The sequence below is a fragment of the Eptesicus fuscus genome, chromosome 16 (genome assembly GCF_027574615.1).
Source record: "Eptesicus fuscus isolate TK198812 chromosome 16, DD_ASM_mEF_20220401, whole genome shotgun sequence".
NCBI lineage: Eukaryota > Metazoa > Chordata > Mammalia > Chiroptera > Vespertilionidae > Eptesicus > Eptesicus fuscus.
In genome coordinates, this window is record NC_072488.1 from 9,981,933 (window position 1) to 10,001,439 (window position 19,507).

General features: G+C 53.5%; 1 protein-coding gene across 2 annotated transcripts in view; it reads right to left on the minus strand.

Moving 5' to 3' along the window:
* Positions 1-672: 672 nt before the first annotated feature.
* The window catches only part of ITSN2 (intersectin 2), a 100,491-nt gene continuing 81,656 nt past the window's right edge, over positions 673-19,507 (minus strand). For both annotated transcript variants that reach the window (XM_028140324.2, XM_028140334.2), the window contains 11 exons: positions 13,970-14,091; positions 12,639-12,745; positions 11,617-11,800; positions 8,822-8,920; positions 6,933-7,100; positions 6,407-6,622; positions 5,384-5,505; positions 4,553-4,635; positions 2,594-2,677; positions 2,019-2,192; positions 673-1,571 (listed from right to left, as the gene is read on the minus strand). In XM_028140324.2, coding sequence (XP_027996125.2) covers positions 1,414-1,571; positions 2,019-2,192; positions 2,594-2,677; positions 4,553-4,635; positions 5,384-5,505; positions 6,407-6,622; positions 6,933-7,100; positions 8,822-8,920; positions 11,617-11,800; positions 12,639-12,745; positions 13,970-14,091 — 1,517 coding nt within the window. In that variant the 3' untranslated portion in view covers positions 673-1,413. The remainder of the gene's footprint in view (positions 1,572-2,018; positions 2,193-2,593; positions 2,678-4,552; positions 4,636-5,383; positions 5,506-6,406; positions 6,623-6,932; positions 7,101-8,821; positions 8,921-11,616; positions 11,801-12,638; positions 12,746-13,969; positions 14,092-19,507) is intronic.

Below are 19,507 nucleotides of genomic sequence, written 5' to 3' on the forward strand. Positions count from 1 at the left end.
TGGGTCTGAGAAAAGCACCTGCAATAAACCTCCCTTACCGTTTGAGTTCCGTGTCTGTGTGAGAACCGAGAAACCACGCCTCCAGGTAGTGGCAGTTGTTGGAAGTGTGTTCCCCAGAGGCTAAGAAACGTGGCTGAAAGATGCAATACACACCCACAGCTCCCTTCCCCAGGCCCTCTCAGTGCTCGGTCTCCCCTGAGTTAAGGGGCGCTGCCTTCGGTCGGGCCCCCTTAGGACCCCCCCCCGCCCCCCCCCCCCCCCCCCCCCCCCCCGCTCTCCCCAGGCTTCTCCAGCAGTCCTTGGGAAGTGGGACCATTCCTGAGATTCCCAGGGCGGGTTCTGGCCCCCCGCAGCCCCTGGCTCCTGTGGAGTGGGACTCCAGGCCCAGGAAGACAGGCAGGACCTGGAGGCTGAGAGGGCGGGGCTCTGCGGTCCTCAGGCAGAGGGACCCTAAAAGCTGCTCCGCCCCTCCAGTCTAGCATCAGAGACGCTGGGCCCGGAAACAGTGGGTCCCAGGGCAGGTCAGTGGCGAGGCCAGCCGAGGCCCGCGCCTCCCGAGCTCTCCCCCTCCCGCCGGCCCTTGGTTCCCCCCACTGTCCCCCGAAAGGAAACTTGGTTCCATTATAAGCAGCCGTTCACGTCGGAAGTCAACCCGTCAAGCTCCGAGAGAAGTGACATTCATAAACTTATAGTTTTATTCTCTTTCTGTACATATTGGCAATGACAAAGCTTAAAGATGCATGTCCTATGAAATATGCAAAAAACAAGGAATTTACATAAATAATTTATACTTCAGGAAATTAAAGTTGAAAAATATGTTCCACATCATTAGCGTTCACAGTATGTAAAGTAAATCAAGCTTTCGAAACCCCTTAGACTTCCAACTACATTGTCTCAGCAGAGAAGGATAAATCTGACCAGGAGCTCAAGGATCACGCCTGGTTTTGTTCAGTGCACGAGTGGTCACTATCTCAGCATCAGGCTGGCCCCGCAGCCTCTCTCCCAGTCCTCGGCCTCCTGAGTGGCTGTGACCAGCAGAGGTCACAGGGCGTGGAATGGTTACAGCGTCACCAAAACCGCCCCCGGTGGACACGGTCAGCCCAGCGGTGACGTCTGGCGGTCCGATGCCTCGGCTCCACCTAATACTTGTTACAGCCCTGAAAACGGGAACCGCGGCCTCCAAACACAGCCCGGCGTGTCAGCACGGATACAAGGCACGGCGCCACGGGGTTCGGTTTACGTACAGGAAGGGTGTTTGCATAGATGGCTAGCGATTTAGTGTGCGATAAACTAGACAGGCCCCCGCGCACGTGCGGCCTCGCGATGGATGAAGCGGAGTGACCTCCTCCCGCCAGGGGGCAGCACCACCGTCTCCCCAGCCCCAGCCCAGGGGCAGACGCCCTCCCGAGGCCCCTACAGGAGAGTTTTTTGCTCAAAAAGCTGCAGGTCAAAGCGGACCCAGACCTCCCCGGTGGGGACCTCGTGCAGCAGGAGTCGCCGGGTGGTGGGGCCTTTGCTTTCCTGTTCTGTTCGAATTTTCGCCACTGGAATTTCAGTCCGACCCAGGAAATCTGGTGAATAAACGTGAGAGTCAGAAGCCTTCCTGATAAAGCTGGTGGAGAAACTACCCCAGGAGTTGTGTCTGAAACAGGATTCATACAACTTTCAAATCCACAACAAGCCGCTCCCTCTGGTCACCGGCTGGCTGTGTGGGCTGAGTGGAGGGTGGTGAGGGCGGATGCGGGAGGGAAGCTGCCTGCCTGGAACCCTCGTCTGATCGGGAACCTCTCACCCCTCCAGCAGGTGCGCGTGGCCCAGTTTCTGTGATCCACGTGGGGAGGGACGGGGTCAAACACCTCCACACCCCGAGGCTGCCCTTCCCCAGGAGGCGCCCGCACAGCTGCCAGGCCAGCCGTGGGGACGGAGGGCCTGGGCCGCCTCCCTTGGGTCTGTGGGAGGAAATGCCGGGCGCCTGGCTCGGACCCGAGGCCCCGAGGCCTGGACGAGTTCTACTTTACCGTCTGGAGAAAACTGGTCTCTGTCGAACATGGTGAGACACAGCACGTCTTGGTACAGGTCCTTAATAAAGAACTGGCAGTTGAAGTTCCACTTGGGGTTCAGGGTGTCCTGGAGGGTCCTGGTGGTGTAGCTCTGGGAGCCCATGCTGATTTCACAGTACGGGTTGCTCTTTCCTGAACCAAAACAAACAAGGACACAGGTGGCACCTGTAGGGGTGGCACAGACCGGGCAGCAGGGTCGCTGCCAAGGGCCCGTGTCTGCCTGTGGGCTCCCTGTCCCCAGGCTGACAGGACCATGACCCGGGAGTGACCGACCGACCGTGTGGGCTCCAGTGGCCCAGCCGCTCCCCACGAGCCCGGCAAGCGTCCGTGCCACTTGCTTGGTGCTCTCTCCACCCAGAGCACCGAGGGGAGGCAGTGCGCTTAGTGGGGAACCGTGGGAGTAACACTGGCCCAAAGCCATGTTAGTGGCACGGGAAACATGACTTTAAAAGCATCCATTATTCGATGCGCTGAAGGGTCATCGGCAGAGAGCGGGGCCGTCACCACATCTCTTGAATGAAAGCAGCATTTACCATTTGGTTTGCAGGCTTTTAATTCTGTCGCTTCAATGACATGCACCATCAGACGCCCGATGCCTGACATCTTTTGAGAGCGAGCTACGAAACAGGAAGACGAGTCACGTTAACTTCTTCTCTGAGAAAACAGACAGCAAATGCAGCGGTGACGCTGAGCTGTTCACACTCACAGTCGGGCTTTCCGACCCACCTTCACACTGCCCAGCCTCCCCTGCCACTGCCCTGGGCCCCGCAGACCAGCGTCTGGCTGCTCCGTGCCTTTGCCCAGGCCGTGTGGCCTGTCATCTCTGCCCATTGGCACCCGACTCATCCTTCAAGATGCAGGTCCCATCTCACGCCTCACCACCCAGTCCCCTTCCCCCCTCTGAGCTTCCATTATCCCTGGCTTCTGAGCATCCCCCAGCGGCTGGGCCTCAAGGTCTATGTTTATGTCCGTCTCCTCCGCTAGGAGGAGCCATTGCAGAGCACAGACTATTTACTCACCGTGTATCACCCCCTCAACGAACCAACAAACAGTAATATTAATAAAATTATGGCACATTCTATTCGCTCAGCACGTGGGTACCTACTAACATTTATTGGATACTTACTCTGTGTTAGACCTTTGTGTAAGTTATTTAAACTGCACGGTTGCCCTGTGTTAAGGTAGCGCTTTGTAACGGTCATCAGCGTATGTGAGAAAACTGGGGCGAGGGAAGGCGGAAACTTCAACATCAGATACCAAAGTCTATTTCCTTAAGTACTGACCGCACTTCAATGATATGTAAACACTCCAGCTTACAAAGCAGTTTCGCTGAAGGCTTTGTTCTATTTAAGGAGGTACTAAAAAATGATTTTCGTATGGAGAGAATCGAGTCCGGGAACTCAAGACTACCTTAGTCAATATGAAGCTAGTTAAGCAGGTTTTGCTCTCAGGGTTTGAAAAAAACGAACAAAAAGTCTGCTTGGCAAACTCTTGATGTGTCAAAGCGCAGGGCAAGGAGAACCTGCTCTATGAGCAGGCGCCCGCCTCTCCTCGGTGCCCACTCCGGGTGGGCAGGGCTGGGCCCTGTTCAACGTTGTCGGCCTGGTTAAGACTCGCATGGGGCCTGGCACAGAGTAAGTAATCAATAAGTGTCTAGAGAATTAAACACGTGGAAGATGCATATGGACAGGTATTGATGTTAAGCAAAACTAACATGGAAAAACTTTGATTTACATCTTTGACCAATTAAGAGATCTTTGTATGCTTTATAAATGATTCAATCATTGATTTCCCAATAGCAAGCCTTTAAAATACCATTAAAACAAGACACAATTAGTAAAAGCCGAGTTACACATACCTTTCAGGAGTATGTAACAAAATAAGGAAAACCTGAATAAAAAAACATATAAAGAACTGCAACTACAGCAGCCAGGGACACACATGGGGGGACTGCCTGGAGGAGGAGGCGGACAGGGTTTCAAAGGTGAGTTGTTCATAAATTAGGCAACGGCACGGGCCCTGAGTTTAGGGTAAGGACTTTGACCTTAACTTGGGCGGCAACAGGGAAGATGCTTAAGGAGGGAGAGAGATACTGAGAGCAGATACTCCAGGAATGAAGGGGCGTGATGGGGCCAGAGGACTCGTGCTACAGCCTGGGTGGGGGATTGTGGGGGCTGTGTCACCGGGAAAGGAAAGGGCCAGGTAAATGGGAAAGAGAACAGTGGGGAGCCTCTGGGACTCAGCTGCTGAGAGAGGAGGTGTGTGGGTCACGTGGGGCAGCAGATGAGGGGCTCCGGGAGGCCCCCAGGAGGTCTGGAACAGCTTCAGGGGGCAGAGCAGCTGAGCTTTGGGGTCTGATCCACAGCAAGTCTGGCCTTTCACTCCCCATCTACCCCTCGCTGTTGCAGCTGCGTCCTGAAGGTAAGGACCCCCACCCCGCTCCCCAGGGCCCCCGGTGTCTGGTTCCAACCGTCCAGGGCACGTCCGACTACCTTGATAGGCCTTCTCTCGTTTCTTCTTCTCCGTGTCGATGTACTGCTCAGAGGCGGCCTTGATCTTCTGCACCCAGGCAGTCCTGGGGAAGCAGAGCACAGCCTTTGCGGCTTTCCCACGCACCTCCCAGGTCAACCAGGAGCCAGAGCTCGGCCCCGCTCTCCTCTCTTTGGCTAACCTCGGCCTAAACAAGTTTCCAATCACAGACTTAATATTCGCTCAACTCAAAGATTCGTTTGCTGAGGTAGAGCCGATCGTTTCTAGACAGTCCTGACCACTTACAGAACAGCAGGCCTCGCTCTGACCGCTGAGAAGCGGCAGGCACTGCGAGGTGCCGCACGCAGAGGGAAGATGCAGCTGCACCAGTGGCATTCAGCAGTGACAGGTCACCGCACACTGGGCTGTGCACCTGTTTGCCATCACAGAGGCGCTGTCTGGGTGCCACCCTAGAGGCCGCCTGGCTGGCCAGGCAGAGCGGGGAGGACGGCGGCCCACACTGAGGGGCAGGGGAGGCAGCCGGTCCCGCTGGTCCTGTGGGTGTAGCGATGGGACTGTGTCCGAGAGGCGCGCGGAGGCCTCTGGAGACCAGAGGAGCACTGGCTGCTGCCTGAGGGGTTTCAGCAGGGAGTGCATGTGGGTCTGCCCTGGGGGAAGATGCTGTGAGGAGGTGGCTGCAATCAGCCTCCCAGCGGCCCGGGCAGGGCACTGGCCATAAGAGGCTGAGCATACACAGTAGGACTTGAGCAGGGACTGGAGTTGGTTTTGGGCAGAGGGAGGTGCCCAGCCTTCCTCCTAGACATCCAAGCGGCTCACACGTGGCCAGGACTGACCTCTCGTTAATGTTGTCTGTCCGGAGGGTGTAGACCCGGTCGATGTGAGAGATGTGGAAGACGGGCTCCTCGCTGGAAGGGTCTGTGGGCAGTTTCACCAGGACTTCATTCAGGAAAATGGGCTGGAAGGGTGAGGCCAGAACACAGGCTGTGAGAGGGGCCGGGACTCTGCCCCTTCGTCTGGAGCTCTGTCTGTTCTCAAGGGCCTTGTGTCAAGAAGGCTGTCTTCCCCTTTGGGGCAGCGGGGAGGGACCTGGAGAGCATTATGCTAATCGAAATAAGCCAGTCAGAGAAAGACAGGATCGCATGATCTCACTCATATGTGGAATCCAATGAACAAAATAAGCTGATGAACAAAATAGATCCAGAGACGGAAGCATGGAACAGACTTCGGGATCTCAGAGGGAAGGCGGGGGAGGGTGGGGGGATGGTAAGGGGGAGGGTGGGAGGAGATCAACCAATGAACCTGTATGCATACATGTCCACCCGTGGACAGACAACAGGGTGGTGAAGGCCTGGGGCGGGCTAGAGGGGGCCAAAGGGGGAAAACAGGGGCCATAGGTAATACTTCCAACAATAAAGATTAAAAAAAAAATAGCGCCTCTTGGAGAAGGAGGGGTGTAGCTTCCAGAGGCTTATTTGGGGAGGAAGAAACGGCCTCCGTTTTGTGAAAGTAAACATCTGGGGTGGATTAGGTGTGACTGAACCGAGGACAGGGGCTCCGAGCTCCGTGACTGCTCAGGCGACAGGGGCTCCCCTCCTCCCAGTGGCACCTGGCACTCCACCCGGCCTTCCGCAGAGAGCCCGGTGCTGACCGTGCGGGAGGCGGGGCCCCGGGTCCCGGCTGCCAGAGCCCGAGCGGGAGCCCCTGGTGGCTGTCGGGGCAGTGAAGGCCCAGCCACGCGGCTCCTTCCGGGGAAGGGACAAGACGGAGAGCCCCCTGGAGCAGGTGGGGGCCGGCGAGGCCGGGAAGGGCCGGGCCGGGAGGAGGTCCCGGTGCCGCTGCGGCCTGCGGCCACTCACCATCTTGTACATCTTGAACTGCGCGTTGGACTTGGCGCTGAAGAGCTTCTCGGCGCCCGCGGACACGGCGAACTGCTTGACCAGGTGCGTGAGCAGCAGGAAGTCGTTGAAGAGGAAGCCGTGCAGCTCCTTGTTGCTCTTGGTCTTGTGCAGCTTCCCGCTGTGCAGGAGCTTCCGCGGCCCCAGGCAGTTGGTGAGGGAGTTGAAGATGAGTTGCTGTGAGAGAAAGTCCCAACACTCACCGTCCCAGCGTCCCGGGCCGGAGCCGGTTCTGCGGGGAATGGGGCGGCGGCCTGCCCTGCACACACTGCTTCTCTTCCGACGGCGCAGGGAACCCGGGCCCTCACACCCGCGGAGTCCGGGCTCCAGCAGCTGCACTCCCAGACCTCAAGACCTGAGGCCGGACCTCTCTCCACGAGGAAGGAGGATGGCAGCCCAGGACGGTGGGCCGTGAGCCCGCCCGCGCCCAGCTGCGGCGCAGACCGTCCACACCGGGGAGGTGGCCCCACTCCCCACCCAGCCTCACCTCGGCGAGGCCCTCGCACTGCACGTGCGCCTGGATCCACTCCAGGCGGTCCGAGTTTTCCTTCTCCCGCACGCCCTCGTTCACTTGAGAGCAGAGCTCCTCCGCCCGCTCGAGGGCCAGCTTCAAGGAGGAATGGTCCACGTGGTTCTCGGGCGTGTTCTCCAGAATCTGGGGAAGAGGGGCTGGGTCACTGGGCTGGGCTGTGCCTCCCACCCCACCCGGGCGTCCCACGGCTGCCGGGATGTGCTGGGCGCCGTGCTGGGCACCGAAAACCCAACGGTGAGCAAGTCGGTCGTCAGCCCTCGAGCAGCTGTCCCACGAGTCCTTGGGGAGAGGGTGACGCAGCCACGAGAGGGTGTGCCGAGCGCTGCATGGATCTCGTGCCCCGAAATCGGTGGGGCTCTGACGGCTCTCCAGCGGGGGCGGCCTGGGTAGAGGCCGTATGGTAAAGGGCACCTCCCTACTCCCCCGCCCCCCCAGTAACTGAAGCCACGTGCCTGTAGCGTGGACCCTCCAGTATAAAGGGGCTGCAACTCTGAAAAATGTGTGAGTTTGCTGAATAGCAATGGTTCCTAACATTTTTGGGGTCATTGAACCTTTTGAAAAATCTGATATAAACAACGAATCCCCTGCTACAGGAAGAATACAATACAATCATGTGGTTAGAATGTAGGAAAACACACCCGGTTCATTCAAACTCAAGTACAAATGTGAAAGGCCAGAGGCCAGAATACAGCTGAGTGTGGTCCCTCCAGAGAGGAGCGGCCCCCAGGGGACGACCCCGGCTGGCCTCCCCAGTCATGGGAGCTCTTTCCTAATTCCAAAGTGAAAAAGCCTGGAGCCTGAAGGCTCTTCTCAGTACTCACTGGCAGAAACACCTCACCTGGACTGAAGAGATGCATTTATTTTTCCTGCTTACACTGATTATCCACGTTTCACTGTAGGAACATTAACGTGTTTGGCGATAGGCGCTGCCCAGGCTTTTTTGGGGATCACACAGTATACAGTGTTTGGATTACTTTCTGAATACTGAAACATACTGCACCCAAAATACTTCACGTCAGGGCCTGTGTAGATTAACGTGAACTGTGTCTGTTTGGTGTCAGAACTGTAACACGAGCTCTGACACATAGGCCCACAGTGAGCTAACATGGCTGACAGAGCCACCACGGTCCAGGGAGAACCAATAAAAGCAACAGCCGTGTATTATTACTCCTGTTTTTCTTTGCAAGGTGATTAATACACATCCACGACTGTGTGGGGAATAGTCCTTTGTCACGCCTGCCTCCTCCTTAGGCCTTTATATTGGCTCAAGGGGCCCACACTGCTTATGCCGCAAAGATGGGTGGAACGTGAGAAGGACTGTTCAGTCAGCAAGCTGAGGTGGGGGGACGGTGAGAACTCTGTTTAGGACGTGCTGAGCTGGGACCCGGGACGCCGGGCAGGGTGTTCAGTGGTAAGTGAGTTTAGGTTTCAGCAGAAAGCCTGGGGCCCAGTGGACTGGGCTGCGGGTGGGCCCTGGGCTCCAGGCGGGCTTCACCCGGGAGACCTAGAGGGTCTTCGCCTGTCAGACACACTCGGGACGCTGAGAGGCGGGGCTTCCTGTGAAGGGGAGGACAGGTTATCAAGTGACATCGGGTGCTTCCTTTCATTGCTCACTTGCAAGGATTCAGCCCTTCAGATTGTATTCGGTGTTCATGGTGTGCACACACGCACACCCACACACGCACGCGCGCGCGCACACACATACACTCTCTCCCTCTCCCCGTGCCTGGTCCAGGAGGCAGTGGAGTGCGATCATGGGCGGGGAGGGTGGCTGGTGTACTGAGGCTCCCTGTCGGCCGCTGTGGCCCTCCCAGGGTCCTGCCTCTGTCCCGGCGGGCACTCACGCTTCGGATGAGGAGGGGGTAGCGGGTGATCCTCTGCATGGGCTTCAGCAGGAAGCTGGAAAGGGGCATGCCTTTACATCGCGGGTCCGACGCCAGCTTCTGCAAAACAACCGAGAGGATCGTGGGGAGTCACTGCCCGGGGAGAGCAAGGAAACGGCGGCGGTACCCCTGACCCTTTAGACCTCTAATGTCTTTCAAAAACCCAAGGTCCATAATGATGCGTTCAGTTAGCACCGGAGCATCTCACCTCGTGTGCCAAACCCAGCGATGCTTCTCGGTTCTTTCTCACAGGCAGGCGTCTGACAGCCCGTGTGAGCGAATCACTCCTTCCCTGGCTTCCAAAACCACTCTCAGCTGTCTTCCCACCCACTGACCTCAGTCACCTTCCTTCTCCTCTACCCACTCTGAACGGTGGGTGCTGCCCCAGATCCCTCCCCGGCAGCTGAGTCCCCGAGTCCATAACCCAGACCCTCTCGGAGCTCTGCACTCACCACATTACTTTCCTTCTCACCTGGATGCCCCAAAGACCCTCCAGACCTCAACATACCCAACACGAAGTCCTCATCTCCCCTCGTAAAAGCCTTCCTTCCTACCTCTCTGCCCACTGGAGCTGCTAGCACCATTCTGCACCCACCCACCTTCCCCCCATGCCTAGGAGTCACCACTGACACCAATCTCTCTTCTAAGTAAGTCTTGATTGTCCCCCTCCCCCGCCTGCCCATTGTCCCTACTTTATGAATAACAAGTGCTACCATTTACTGTCAGGTAATGAATGCATTGGCCTTTGCTAGTTCTGGCCCTTCATTCTTCTATCTTTGGCTAATCATACTCATCTCTGAAATCTCAGATTATGCCTTCTCTTGTCCAGGCTTTCCGCTTCTTTGACACTTTCCCTCCATTCCAGGGGTCCTTCTTGAGCCCCCATAATATCCCATGGCTGCCTCTCAGAATGCCACACCCGGACTGGGTTGTCACACACAAAGGTATCATGTTTGAGGTGTCTCCACGCTCAGCCCCCAGCCTGTTAACTCCAGGAGGCCACAGGCCACATCTTATGTGCTTCTCCTGCTAGTACTGGTACTCGCCTCAATATAGAGCTTCAATGCTGGGACCATCATTTCAAATGACTGAAAAGTACATTTACTACAGTTTACCTATAATTGGCCACCATGGGATATTAAAATTGCTCCCTCCCTTTGTTTTTGGATATATTTATAAATGTTGCTAAAACAAGCATGTTCATGGGGTTTTTTGTTTGTTTATTTGTTTGTTTTTAGAGCCCAATTGAATCCTGAGTGGGTGCAGCCGAGCCCCGAAGGGCAGAGCCGGACCGAAGAGCCACGCCTGGCCCCTTCATGATCTTCATGTCTATATTTTCTGACTCTTTAAAAAAAAGTAACATTTTAGAACACAGCTTATGGTCACATCATTTTGCTTTTTAATGTGATCAATACTATGCAATTCAATATAAGACTAGAAACTATTTTTATTTATTTTATTACTTTTACACTTGCGATGACGCTGACATCCTATTTGCATTGCTGTTTGAACAAACACGTTAACCTTTCACGATGCTTTAGAAGGTAAATGTCCGATTTTTTATTTTACTATTGATTATTACATTACATCATTCAGATGCACTCACAATTTTACATTTACCTAATCTGATCAATGCTTGTTTCTACAAACTTGGTTTCTTTGTTTCTTCTAGTGCATTTGTAGGCAACCCCTTACCTGTCCTCAGCGCCTTCTACTGAACCATTTGTGCATCCCTGAGGTCACCCTAAGAAGGTCAGGGTGATTGGCATCTACTGAATGCTTACAGAGGCTGGGCTCTGTGCTATCGTCTGGTCACCCCTGGCTTACAGATGAAGGGACTAAAGGCACCAGGCGTTGAGTGACTTACCCAGGTCACACACTGGACAGTTGATGGGGCTGGGAGTGCAACCTCGCTGTCCCATTCTGAAGCCTTTCTTGTTCTAAACATATTTTCTTGCCTCCTGGGATAAACCTATTTGGTCGTGACAGACTCTTCTTTCCATATGATGCTTAATTCTAGCCACTGTTTTTAAATTGAGATGTTAACAACCCTATTGTAAGAGCTATTGGGTTGTAAGCCCCTGCCCTATTTTTGCTCACTGCCGTGTTACTGCAGGGATGGCGCTGGCTCACTGTACCGTGCACAGTGCTGAGAGAGGTGTCAGGTAATGAATGCTCTCGCACTGCCTGCTTGTAGTTATGGCCACAGCACCAGGAACCAGTTGTTCTGGAAGGCTTGACGACATCTGTGTACACGTCCAGTATAGGCATAGGATCACAGACATGCACTTCATGTATTATCCTAATTCCTGGCATCACCATGTTCTTCTTCCTCTCATTTCCTTTTGTCCACACTTCCTTATTCATCCACTCATTGTAAGTTTTATTTTATCTTGTTACATTTTATACACTTCAGTAAGCTATTATGTATTCTTTCTGGAATACGATGGGTATAAAATATATAAATTTACAAAATTAAGAAAGTGACATTCTGAATTTGGGGGGTATAAAGTAGCTGATTTTTGTAAACAGGCTTTAAAAAAACACTCTGCTATATCAAGATCGGCAAAATCACGGTCAAGTGCCAAGAAAAATAAACTCAACACGAAAGGCTACACAAAGCAATCAGAATGTTCTTTGCTCTATCTGTATCTCCTTTGGAAACATGGGGATCCCCCTTCTCACCCCCCCGTGACTGTGATTCCCCCTCCGCCTCAGAACGGGCTGGCGTGTTATGGTCCCCAGAATGGCGTTACCTTTAAAAATTCTTTGAAGTCCGTGTCCTCGTCGGTCTTCTGCTGTAAGAGGGCGGCTCCGTTGAGCTGGCAGCTGCAGAACCGGATGTAGGCCTGCATGTGGGACAGCTCGGCCGCCAGGATGTCCCCGATCATCTGCACCGGCATCTTCTCGCCCCCGGTCTTCTTCCGAACCCGCAGGGCCCTGTAACCAACACCCTCTCACTTTCTGCTTCTAAGCGACTGTCCTGTGGGGCCTAACGTAGTGATAACCAGTGGGTTCCGGCAAAGCCTCTGGCACCCAGACGGCACAGTCAGGAGGAGGAGGAGGCAGGTGGCCAGAAAGCCCGGCTGGCCAAGCCCCGCTGGCTGAAATGTTAGTAAAGAAGAATAAGCACACGTGGTCAGCACACGTGGGTGTTTCTTCCGCCTCATTTCTATGCCTTTGTAATTGCTTTGGTTTCACCTTAGTTTCTTAGCAAAGTTTCTTCTGACACATTCCAACTTGTTCTCACTCTCTAGGGAAAAAGGGAGCAGGGGCCCACCGGGCCAGGTGTGGAGGAGGCAGCCTCTGCCCAGGACAGCTGCTGGGCCCCAGGAGGAAGGAGGCAGCCAGAGCTGGGACCGCTGATCCTCCTCCAGGAGTCTGTCCGCACGGGCACAGGGACAGAGACTCACCCCAAGGAGGGCAATTCCACGCGGGCCGAGGGGCTGCCCGACGGGCCATTACGTGTGGGCCAGGAGCTGCCACTTCTGACTCCCCCCAATACAGCGTCAAGCAAACGTTGACACAGTGTGTTTAATGCTTTCATTTCTTTGTCTCGTCAGAGTATTTTCTTCGTTATATTTCTTTACTTTAATAACGAGGTGTTTTACAGTTCCAGGGCATTTCATACCATAACAATAAGACGAAAAGCCCAGGAGAGCAGAGAACAGGGGAAGGTCCTTCGCTAAGGAGCCCTGCGGAGAGTTACGTGTGCAAGTCTGGGGCCTGGGGGCGGGGTGGGGGTCGCGGCCACGAGGGGTCAAGGCCCTGCACTCACTTCAGCAGCTTCGTGTTGGACATGATGAGCTCCTTCCAGTTGACAAAGATCAAGGCCATTTCTCCTTCAGTGAGAGAGCCTGACTCTGCCATCCGTTTCTGAAAAACCTACGTTTAAAACACAGAAGAGAAAAGTTAGCTGAAGTGTGAATATACAACCTACGAGGCCTAAATCAATGCCTCAGACACTGACGCTAATAAGATCATGGTCTTTCAAAATAAATGTATTTATGGTGGTTAACTCTGATGACTTCCCTACTGACTGCCATGGGGGCCCCCATCAGGGTGGATCCTAAGGACTGACTCCGGTCGTCTCAGCAGGAGGAGCGGCTCTCACACTCTGTCCTGGGCGCTACGGGGGTGACGTGAACACCTGGCACACAGCACCGACACCGAGAGCCTGCGAGCGGGCGGAGGAGGACTGCGGTCAGGCTGAGCACCTCGCTGTTCCCCGAGCAGTTTGTCGAAGTTCAGCCAAATAAACAGCGAAGACTGCGTCACCCCCAAGACCGACAATCACGCAGACAGGGAGGCGAAAGGCAGGCCGTGCTGGGGGGAGGCTCAGGAGGCCGCAGCTTCTGCTCCGTACTGTTATCAGGAGGTTCATGGCCAGGCGTACGATGCACCTGTTGAGCCTGTGTGTGTGTGTGTGTGTTGGGTGGGGGGGGGGGGGTCCCCCCGGTCTCCTTAGGTGATTTATTTAACTAAAAGCCATGGAAACAAAACTATCAAGTGTCACTTTATTTACTCAAACACACGTCATCTGGAAGAACTACTCTAACAGCCGCTGTCAGCATAGAGGCCGCTGCTGATGTCAACAGGCACAAACATAAACAGTAAAGAGATGACAACTGGGAGATGTTTTACAACGTGGCCCTAGCTGGTTTCCAAACTGATACAAATGTGAGGGGAACACTCCCACTGCTTAATAATTCCCTCGGAAACATCAGGGTTTATGAAAATGTCAGGTGTCACAACAGTGTAGACAAACTTAGGCCAAATGTGAGGTAGGAAAGTTTAGTGCCCTCCCACCTACTCTGTACCCTTGTCCTTCCCAGACGGGGCCTCTACCACTTCCGACCGAGGCGCCTGAGTGCCCCTTTCTCTCTCTCTCTCTCTCTCTCTCTCTCTCTCTCTCTCCACTCTGAATTACCTAATCCGGGAAAAAGTTGGCCTCAGATCGGAGCCCTCTCCGGCGGGCAGAGAAAGCATTTGAGAGGGTGAGAACTCGAGTCACTGCTTGTGAATTCACACATCGGAGGTGACACCTCGCCTCCAGGCCTCCCACCCCTCCGCGCCCAGAGCCCAGAGCCCGTCAGCCGGGACCCTCACCTCCACGACCAGCTGCAGGTCGTCCACGTACCGCTCCTCGGTCTGAATCAGCTCGTGGATGTAGCCCTGCCTCTTCCTCTCCATCGGCTGCATGGTGTCCAGTGTTTGGAGGTCAGCACACCCTATGGGAAGACAGGGTAGCGTTTCAAAACAGAACGTCAGTCTTCTCTGCAGGAAACCGAAGTCTGTCCGCAGAGGCGCTGGGTTTCCGAATGCTGCCTTGCGGGAACTACACGGCTTCCCCGAGAGCCCGGGCCTGCGGCGGGCGGCGCACACCTGCGGGCAGTGACGGCTCGGGGCTCCAAAGCAGTGAATTGGCAACACCTGCAACATTTCCTTCCCAAGAGGTAAGGACAGGATGAAGGATTTAAACAAAAATCTCAGAGAGGTCAGCACTGGGCTGAGCTTGCGAAGAATCTATGCCAGTCTCACCGTCTCAAGACATTTTCAAAGACACTGGAATGATGAAAGGAATCACACGCTTCGGACCAGTGTTTGTCAAACCACAGGCCCTGAGCTCCCGGGGGGTCATGATACCCGTTGAGTTTTGTAGACAGAAGCTGTCACGTGCAAGCACTGGCAAGCATTGTTCTCTGAAAAATTGTAGGTAGGGACATACGTGGGGATGGAAAATGTATTTCTCACTGTGAGCTGCTGCTTAAAAAATGTCTGAGAAACATTTCTGTAGATTTCTCAAAGTCAAGTGCTACGCCAGGAAACCTACAGTTCCCAGCAGCCACTGGTTCTCAACAAGACCGCTGAACCCTCTGGGACAGAGGACTGGTGGTCTGGGACCCACACGAGCCGCCTCACGTCAGGGTGAGAGGTGGGTCACTTTACAGGCACATGGGGCTGAACCAAATGTCAGACTGGGGCGTGACAGGATCCAGAACCAGTCAGTAAGCAGCTTCTGCACGGCGGCAGGGGAAGCAGCTCAGCAAGGCCTCCTCAGACAAAGAAAAAGCAGGCGGTACCCAACAGCGACAGCACCAAGCAGCACGAGGTGCAGATCTAAGAGCTGGAGAGAGGAAGTGAGGGAGGCGTGGGTGCTCTCTGAAGGAGCGGCAATCAGGGAGGGCGGCGGGAGGAAGGGGCAGCCTTGGGCAGTGCCCAGGTGGACAGGGGCAGCGTCTGGACAGCCTGGGGAAGTGCTTGGCCGGCACTGGGAACCCACGGACAACGCCACAGAGGCAGAAAACGCCAGGGTCAGACTGGGCTAATTTTAAAGGGGCTTCCTCTTTCTGGTGGCCTGTGACTATTTACAGACTTTGTACAGATGGGGCTTACAGGTCATTATAACGAAGGCAGCTGTTCTATTTTCTGCACACGTTGCCAACAGCTTAAAAAAAAAGCACTCCCACAGTACAACAAAAATTGAGTAAGGCCGGTTTGGTGCTACCAGGAAGAAAACAGTGCCTCTGTCAGGTTCAAAATTACCCAGCTTCCCCGAGGGCCGTATTTTATTCTGTTCCGCCAGGGAGAACCGCAGGAACGACTGAGGTTCTGGACCAGCAGGGCAGACAGGTGCCTAGCAGACCGGGATGACACCTGGCGGAGCGGAATGCTTCTGACCCTGATGTGGTCCGGGTCGTGGGTCCGAGTTGCCAGCCGACTCCGATGGAAGCCAGCAGAACAGTCTAAGGTAAGGTGACCTTAGTCTAAGGCGACCTCCTCTCTTACACTAGAATTTCACAAGTTTGGTCACTCGCATTCCGCACACCCATGTTCCGTCTCTACTATTATTTACCTAACCGTTTTCTCCACATTCACTCATGTGGAGTTAACCTTCTAGGGAGCCATGGATTGGATGCACTGGCTATGTCTCCTCCAGTAGTCACTGAAATAAATGACCATTAAAGTGAGTCCTCTCGGGTGCTGTTCTGCATGCCACTGCTGTGTGCCACCTGGACACGCAGCGTGTGCCACGCTTTGGGGAACGATGACATTATACCCACCAGCATCGGCCTCTCTATCTGTTCTGCACCTCAGAATAATAGGGAAAGTCTCGGATATTTGATCGTTTCTAAGGCTGGGACATACACGGAGTGGCCAGATTATTATGACCGCCCCATCAGTACTTCGTTGGGCCACCTTTTGCCTTCAATACTGCTGTAATTGTTCTTGTCATTGACTCCACGAGATGTTGAAAGGTGATGCGAGGAATCTGACGCCATGCCTGATGAATAGCACTGTCCGGTTCTGTGAGATTTGATGGTTGTGGAACCAGCTGCCTGATGGCTCTTTTAACTTCGTCCCACACATGCTCAATTGGATTGAGATCTGGTGATTGTGGGGGCCACCTAAGCAAGGTCAAGTCTCCCTCATGTTCTTGAAACCACTCCTGCACAACACGAGCACCGTGGCATGGCGCATTGTCTTGTTGGAAGAAGCCATCTCCATTGCCATACGCCATCAACATGACAGGATGAACTTGATCAGCAACGATACTTAGGTATGTTGTTCTATTCAGACGTTGTTCCACATGAATTAAAGGGCCCAAATCATGCCAGGAAAGCATGCCCCAAACCATAACACTGCCTCCACCAGCTTGAAGGGTTGTACTCATGCATGTGGGGTGCATGCTTTCATGCTGTTTCCACAAAATTCTCTGCCATCTGCATGATGCACCTGGAAACGTGATTCATCGGACCACATGACTTTTCCCCAAAGCTCGACTGTCCAATCCTTGTGTCCCTGTGCGAATTGGAGACGTTTTATCTTGGTAACTGCAGACAGCAAAGGTGTTCGAACAGGCCTTCGGCTTCCATGTCCCATACGATGCAGTGTACGGCTAATTTGCCTACAAACGTCAGGTGGTCATAATAATCTGGCCACGCAGTGTATGTGACATTAGCTTTATCGGGGTGACTGGTGGGGAAATCTTGCACATGTCATTACAAACTTCCATTCTCTGTTCAAGTTTCCCGACCCCTACCTTCACTTTAGATGTTCTTACCTCTGATGTTAGGGAAGATGCCCCTTCCCCTTCCCGCCCTCTCCCTCCGTGTTCACGCACCCCTGAACTTCCTTCCTGTGTCTAGGGATGAGACTGTCTATTTCTTCCTCAAGCCAGCATCCTTAACCGGCCCTCTCCTGCAGGACCCTTCCCCAGGCTCACAATTCCACGGTCAGTACCCACGGGTTCCTTCTTCGCCCAGACATGCGGGGAAGTGTCCCCCCTACCCCCCTGTTTAAAACAAGCACCCGTCCTCCAATCCCGCTCCCTCCTCAGGCACCCTCTCTCTGGTCTCACTGCCAAACGGCCAATCCCCCAGCTCGCCCTGTCACTTTACCAATTTCGAGGACTTTGGCTTCTGGGCCCCTGCTCCATGGACACTGCCCTGGTGAAGGGAACAGTGACCTTGCCATTACCAAATCCAGTGACCTCCTCCTCCTGCCCACAGCACGGACACCCGGAGGAGTCCCGCCCCCCAGCCTTTGTGACTCCCGTCACCATGGTGCTTCGTTCTGTGCCTGCGCCTCTGCCTGCCCCCAGGCTCCCTGCTCCCCCCGGGAGTCCAATAAACGCGGACAACGCTGCAGACTGGTATTCCCCCGGGAGGGCCCTGCCCTCAGAATCATTTATGTTTGATGAACCCGAGTCTTCCCCTCTTTCTGGAGGAGAGGGGAAGTGCCTTTTGAGAACCGAGGAGTTAGTTTGTGGGCAGAATACACCTGTGCCATCCTCTATTCCTGCACTGCCCAATACGGCAGCCGTAGCAACGTGTGACTGTGGAGCACTCGGACTGTGGCCGGCCAAACAGAGCAGGTACAAAGACCTCGTACAAAAAACCCAGGCGCAGTGGTTCTCAACCTTTCTAATGCCGAGACCCTTTAATACAGTTCCTCATGTTGTGGTGATCCCCAACCATAAAATTATTTTCGTTGCTACTTCATGACTGTAATTTTGCTACTGTTATGAATCGTAATGTAAATATCTGTGTTTTCCGATGGTCTTAGGCGACCCTGCTAGCGGTTCTCAACCGGTGGGTCACGACTGTAGAGCCTAAGACCATCGGAAAACACAGATATTTACATTACAATTCATAACAGTAGCAAAATTACAGTCATGAAGTAGCAACGAAAATAATTTTATGGTTGGGGGTCACCACAACTTGAGGAACTGTATTAAAGGGTCGCGGCATTAGAAAGGTTGAGAACCACTATACTCCTACTGATCACATGTTAAAAAGTTAATATGGGATGGAGAAGTACAGATTGGTAGTTACAAAACAGTCACAGCATAGGAACTACAGTCAATACTATTGTAATACCTGTATATGGTGCCAGGCGGGTACTGGAAATATCAGCGGGACACTCTGTAAAGTATACAGTTGTCTAACCACTACGCTGTACACCTGAAACCAAACTAATACTGAATGTAAGCTGTAATTGAAAAAAAAATTTAAATGCAAATAAAAAACTAAAAAAATAGAAATGCTAACATTTTGGATAATACTGGGTTAAGAAAAAAATATTAATTTCATGAATGTTTCTTACTTTTTTTTAGTGTGGCTGCTGGGAATTTTTAAATTACATTTGGGGTTGCATTTGTGACTTATATTTTTATTGAACAGCTCAAGCCAGCTGCAACGTTTCTTACTGTTTTGTTATGTTCATACCGAACAGAATGCTCACTGGCTTGTTATTTGCAGGATGAAGCTCTCGCTTGGTGGCACCCAGAGTCTCCACCATGCAGCCACCACCACCTTTCAGCCACCCGGGCCTGAGCCCCTTCCTCAGGATGGGCCTCACACACAGTCCTCTGCACGGAGCCGTCTTACTCACCTTTCACGGTGCGGCTCACGGGACCCTACTTTGGGAAACCTTTCTCATCCCGTCTCACTTACGCCAGACTGCCTCTCCTTGGTGTTTCGATGGTACTGGTTTGTGTCTGTATTTTAACACTTCACAAGATGTAACTTGTAGTTCATCTGTATACTGTTGGTATGCCTGGCTCTCCCAATGCAGCTCGGGACTGTGTCTAACACGATTCTTTTATTTCAAACTTAGCAGAGGTCAGGAAATATTTTCCCCACTTCTCACCTTTCCCCTGCTCTGCTCCTGCACGAAGGCCAACCCCGCAGGCTGCTTTTGTAAGCTCTATTTTAGCTGGTGTCTGCCTGCGTTTGCCCAATGAGAGAAGGCTCCAGCAGGAGACTGAAGACTACAGGGCAGACTAGGGAAAAAAAAAAAAATCTCTTGCCAGATTATAAGAAAACTTTTAGCCTCTGCTTGGTAAAGAATAGAAATGCCGGGCTTGCAATTCACACACGTTTGAAGTTCAAGAAGTCCTTAACTGATGAATCAGCACCTGTGGGCCTGGAGAAGAAATATATCTTCCAAAGACAGCTTGTGGTTAACTGGGCACACATTCCTAACGAGGGTCTAGCAGCCACTCTACAGAGGCCACTCACCCACACTGCATTTCAGGGAAAAGCTATGGACTGAGCCTTCGGCCTCCGCACTGTGCTCTTGCTGTCTGAGCCAACTGTTACAAAGCACTTCCCAGTGTCCTCTCTTGACCAGTGGGCTGAG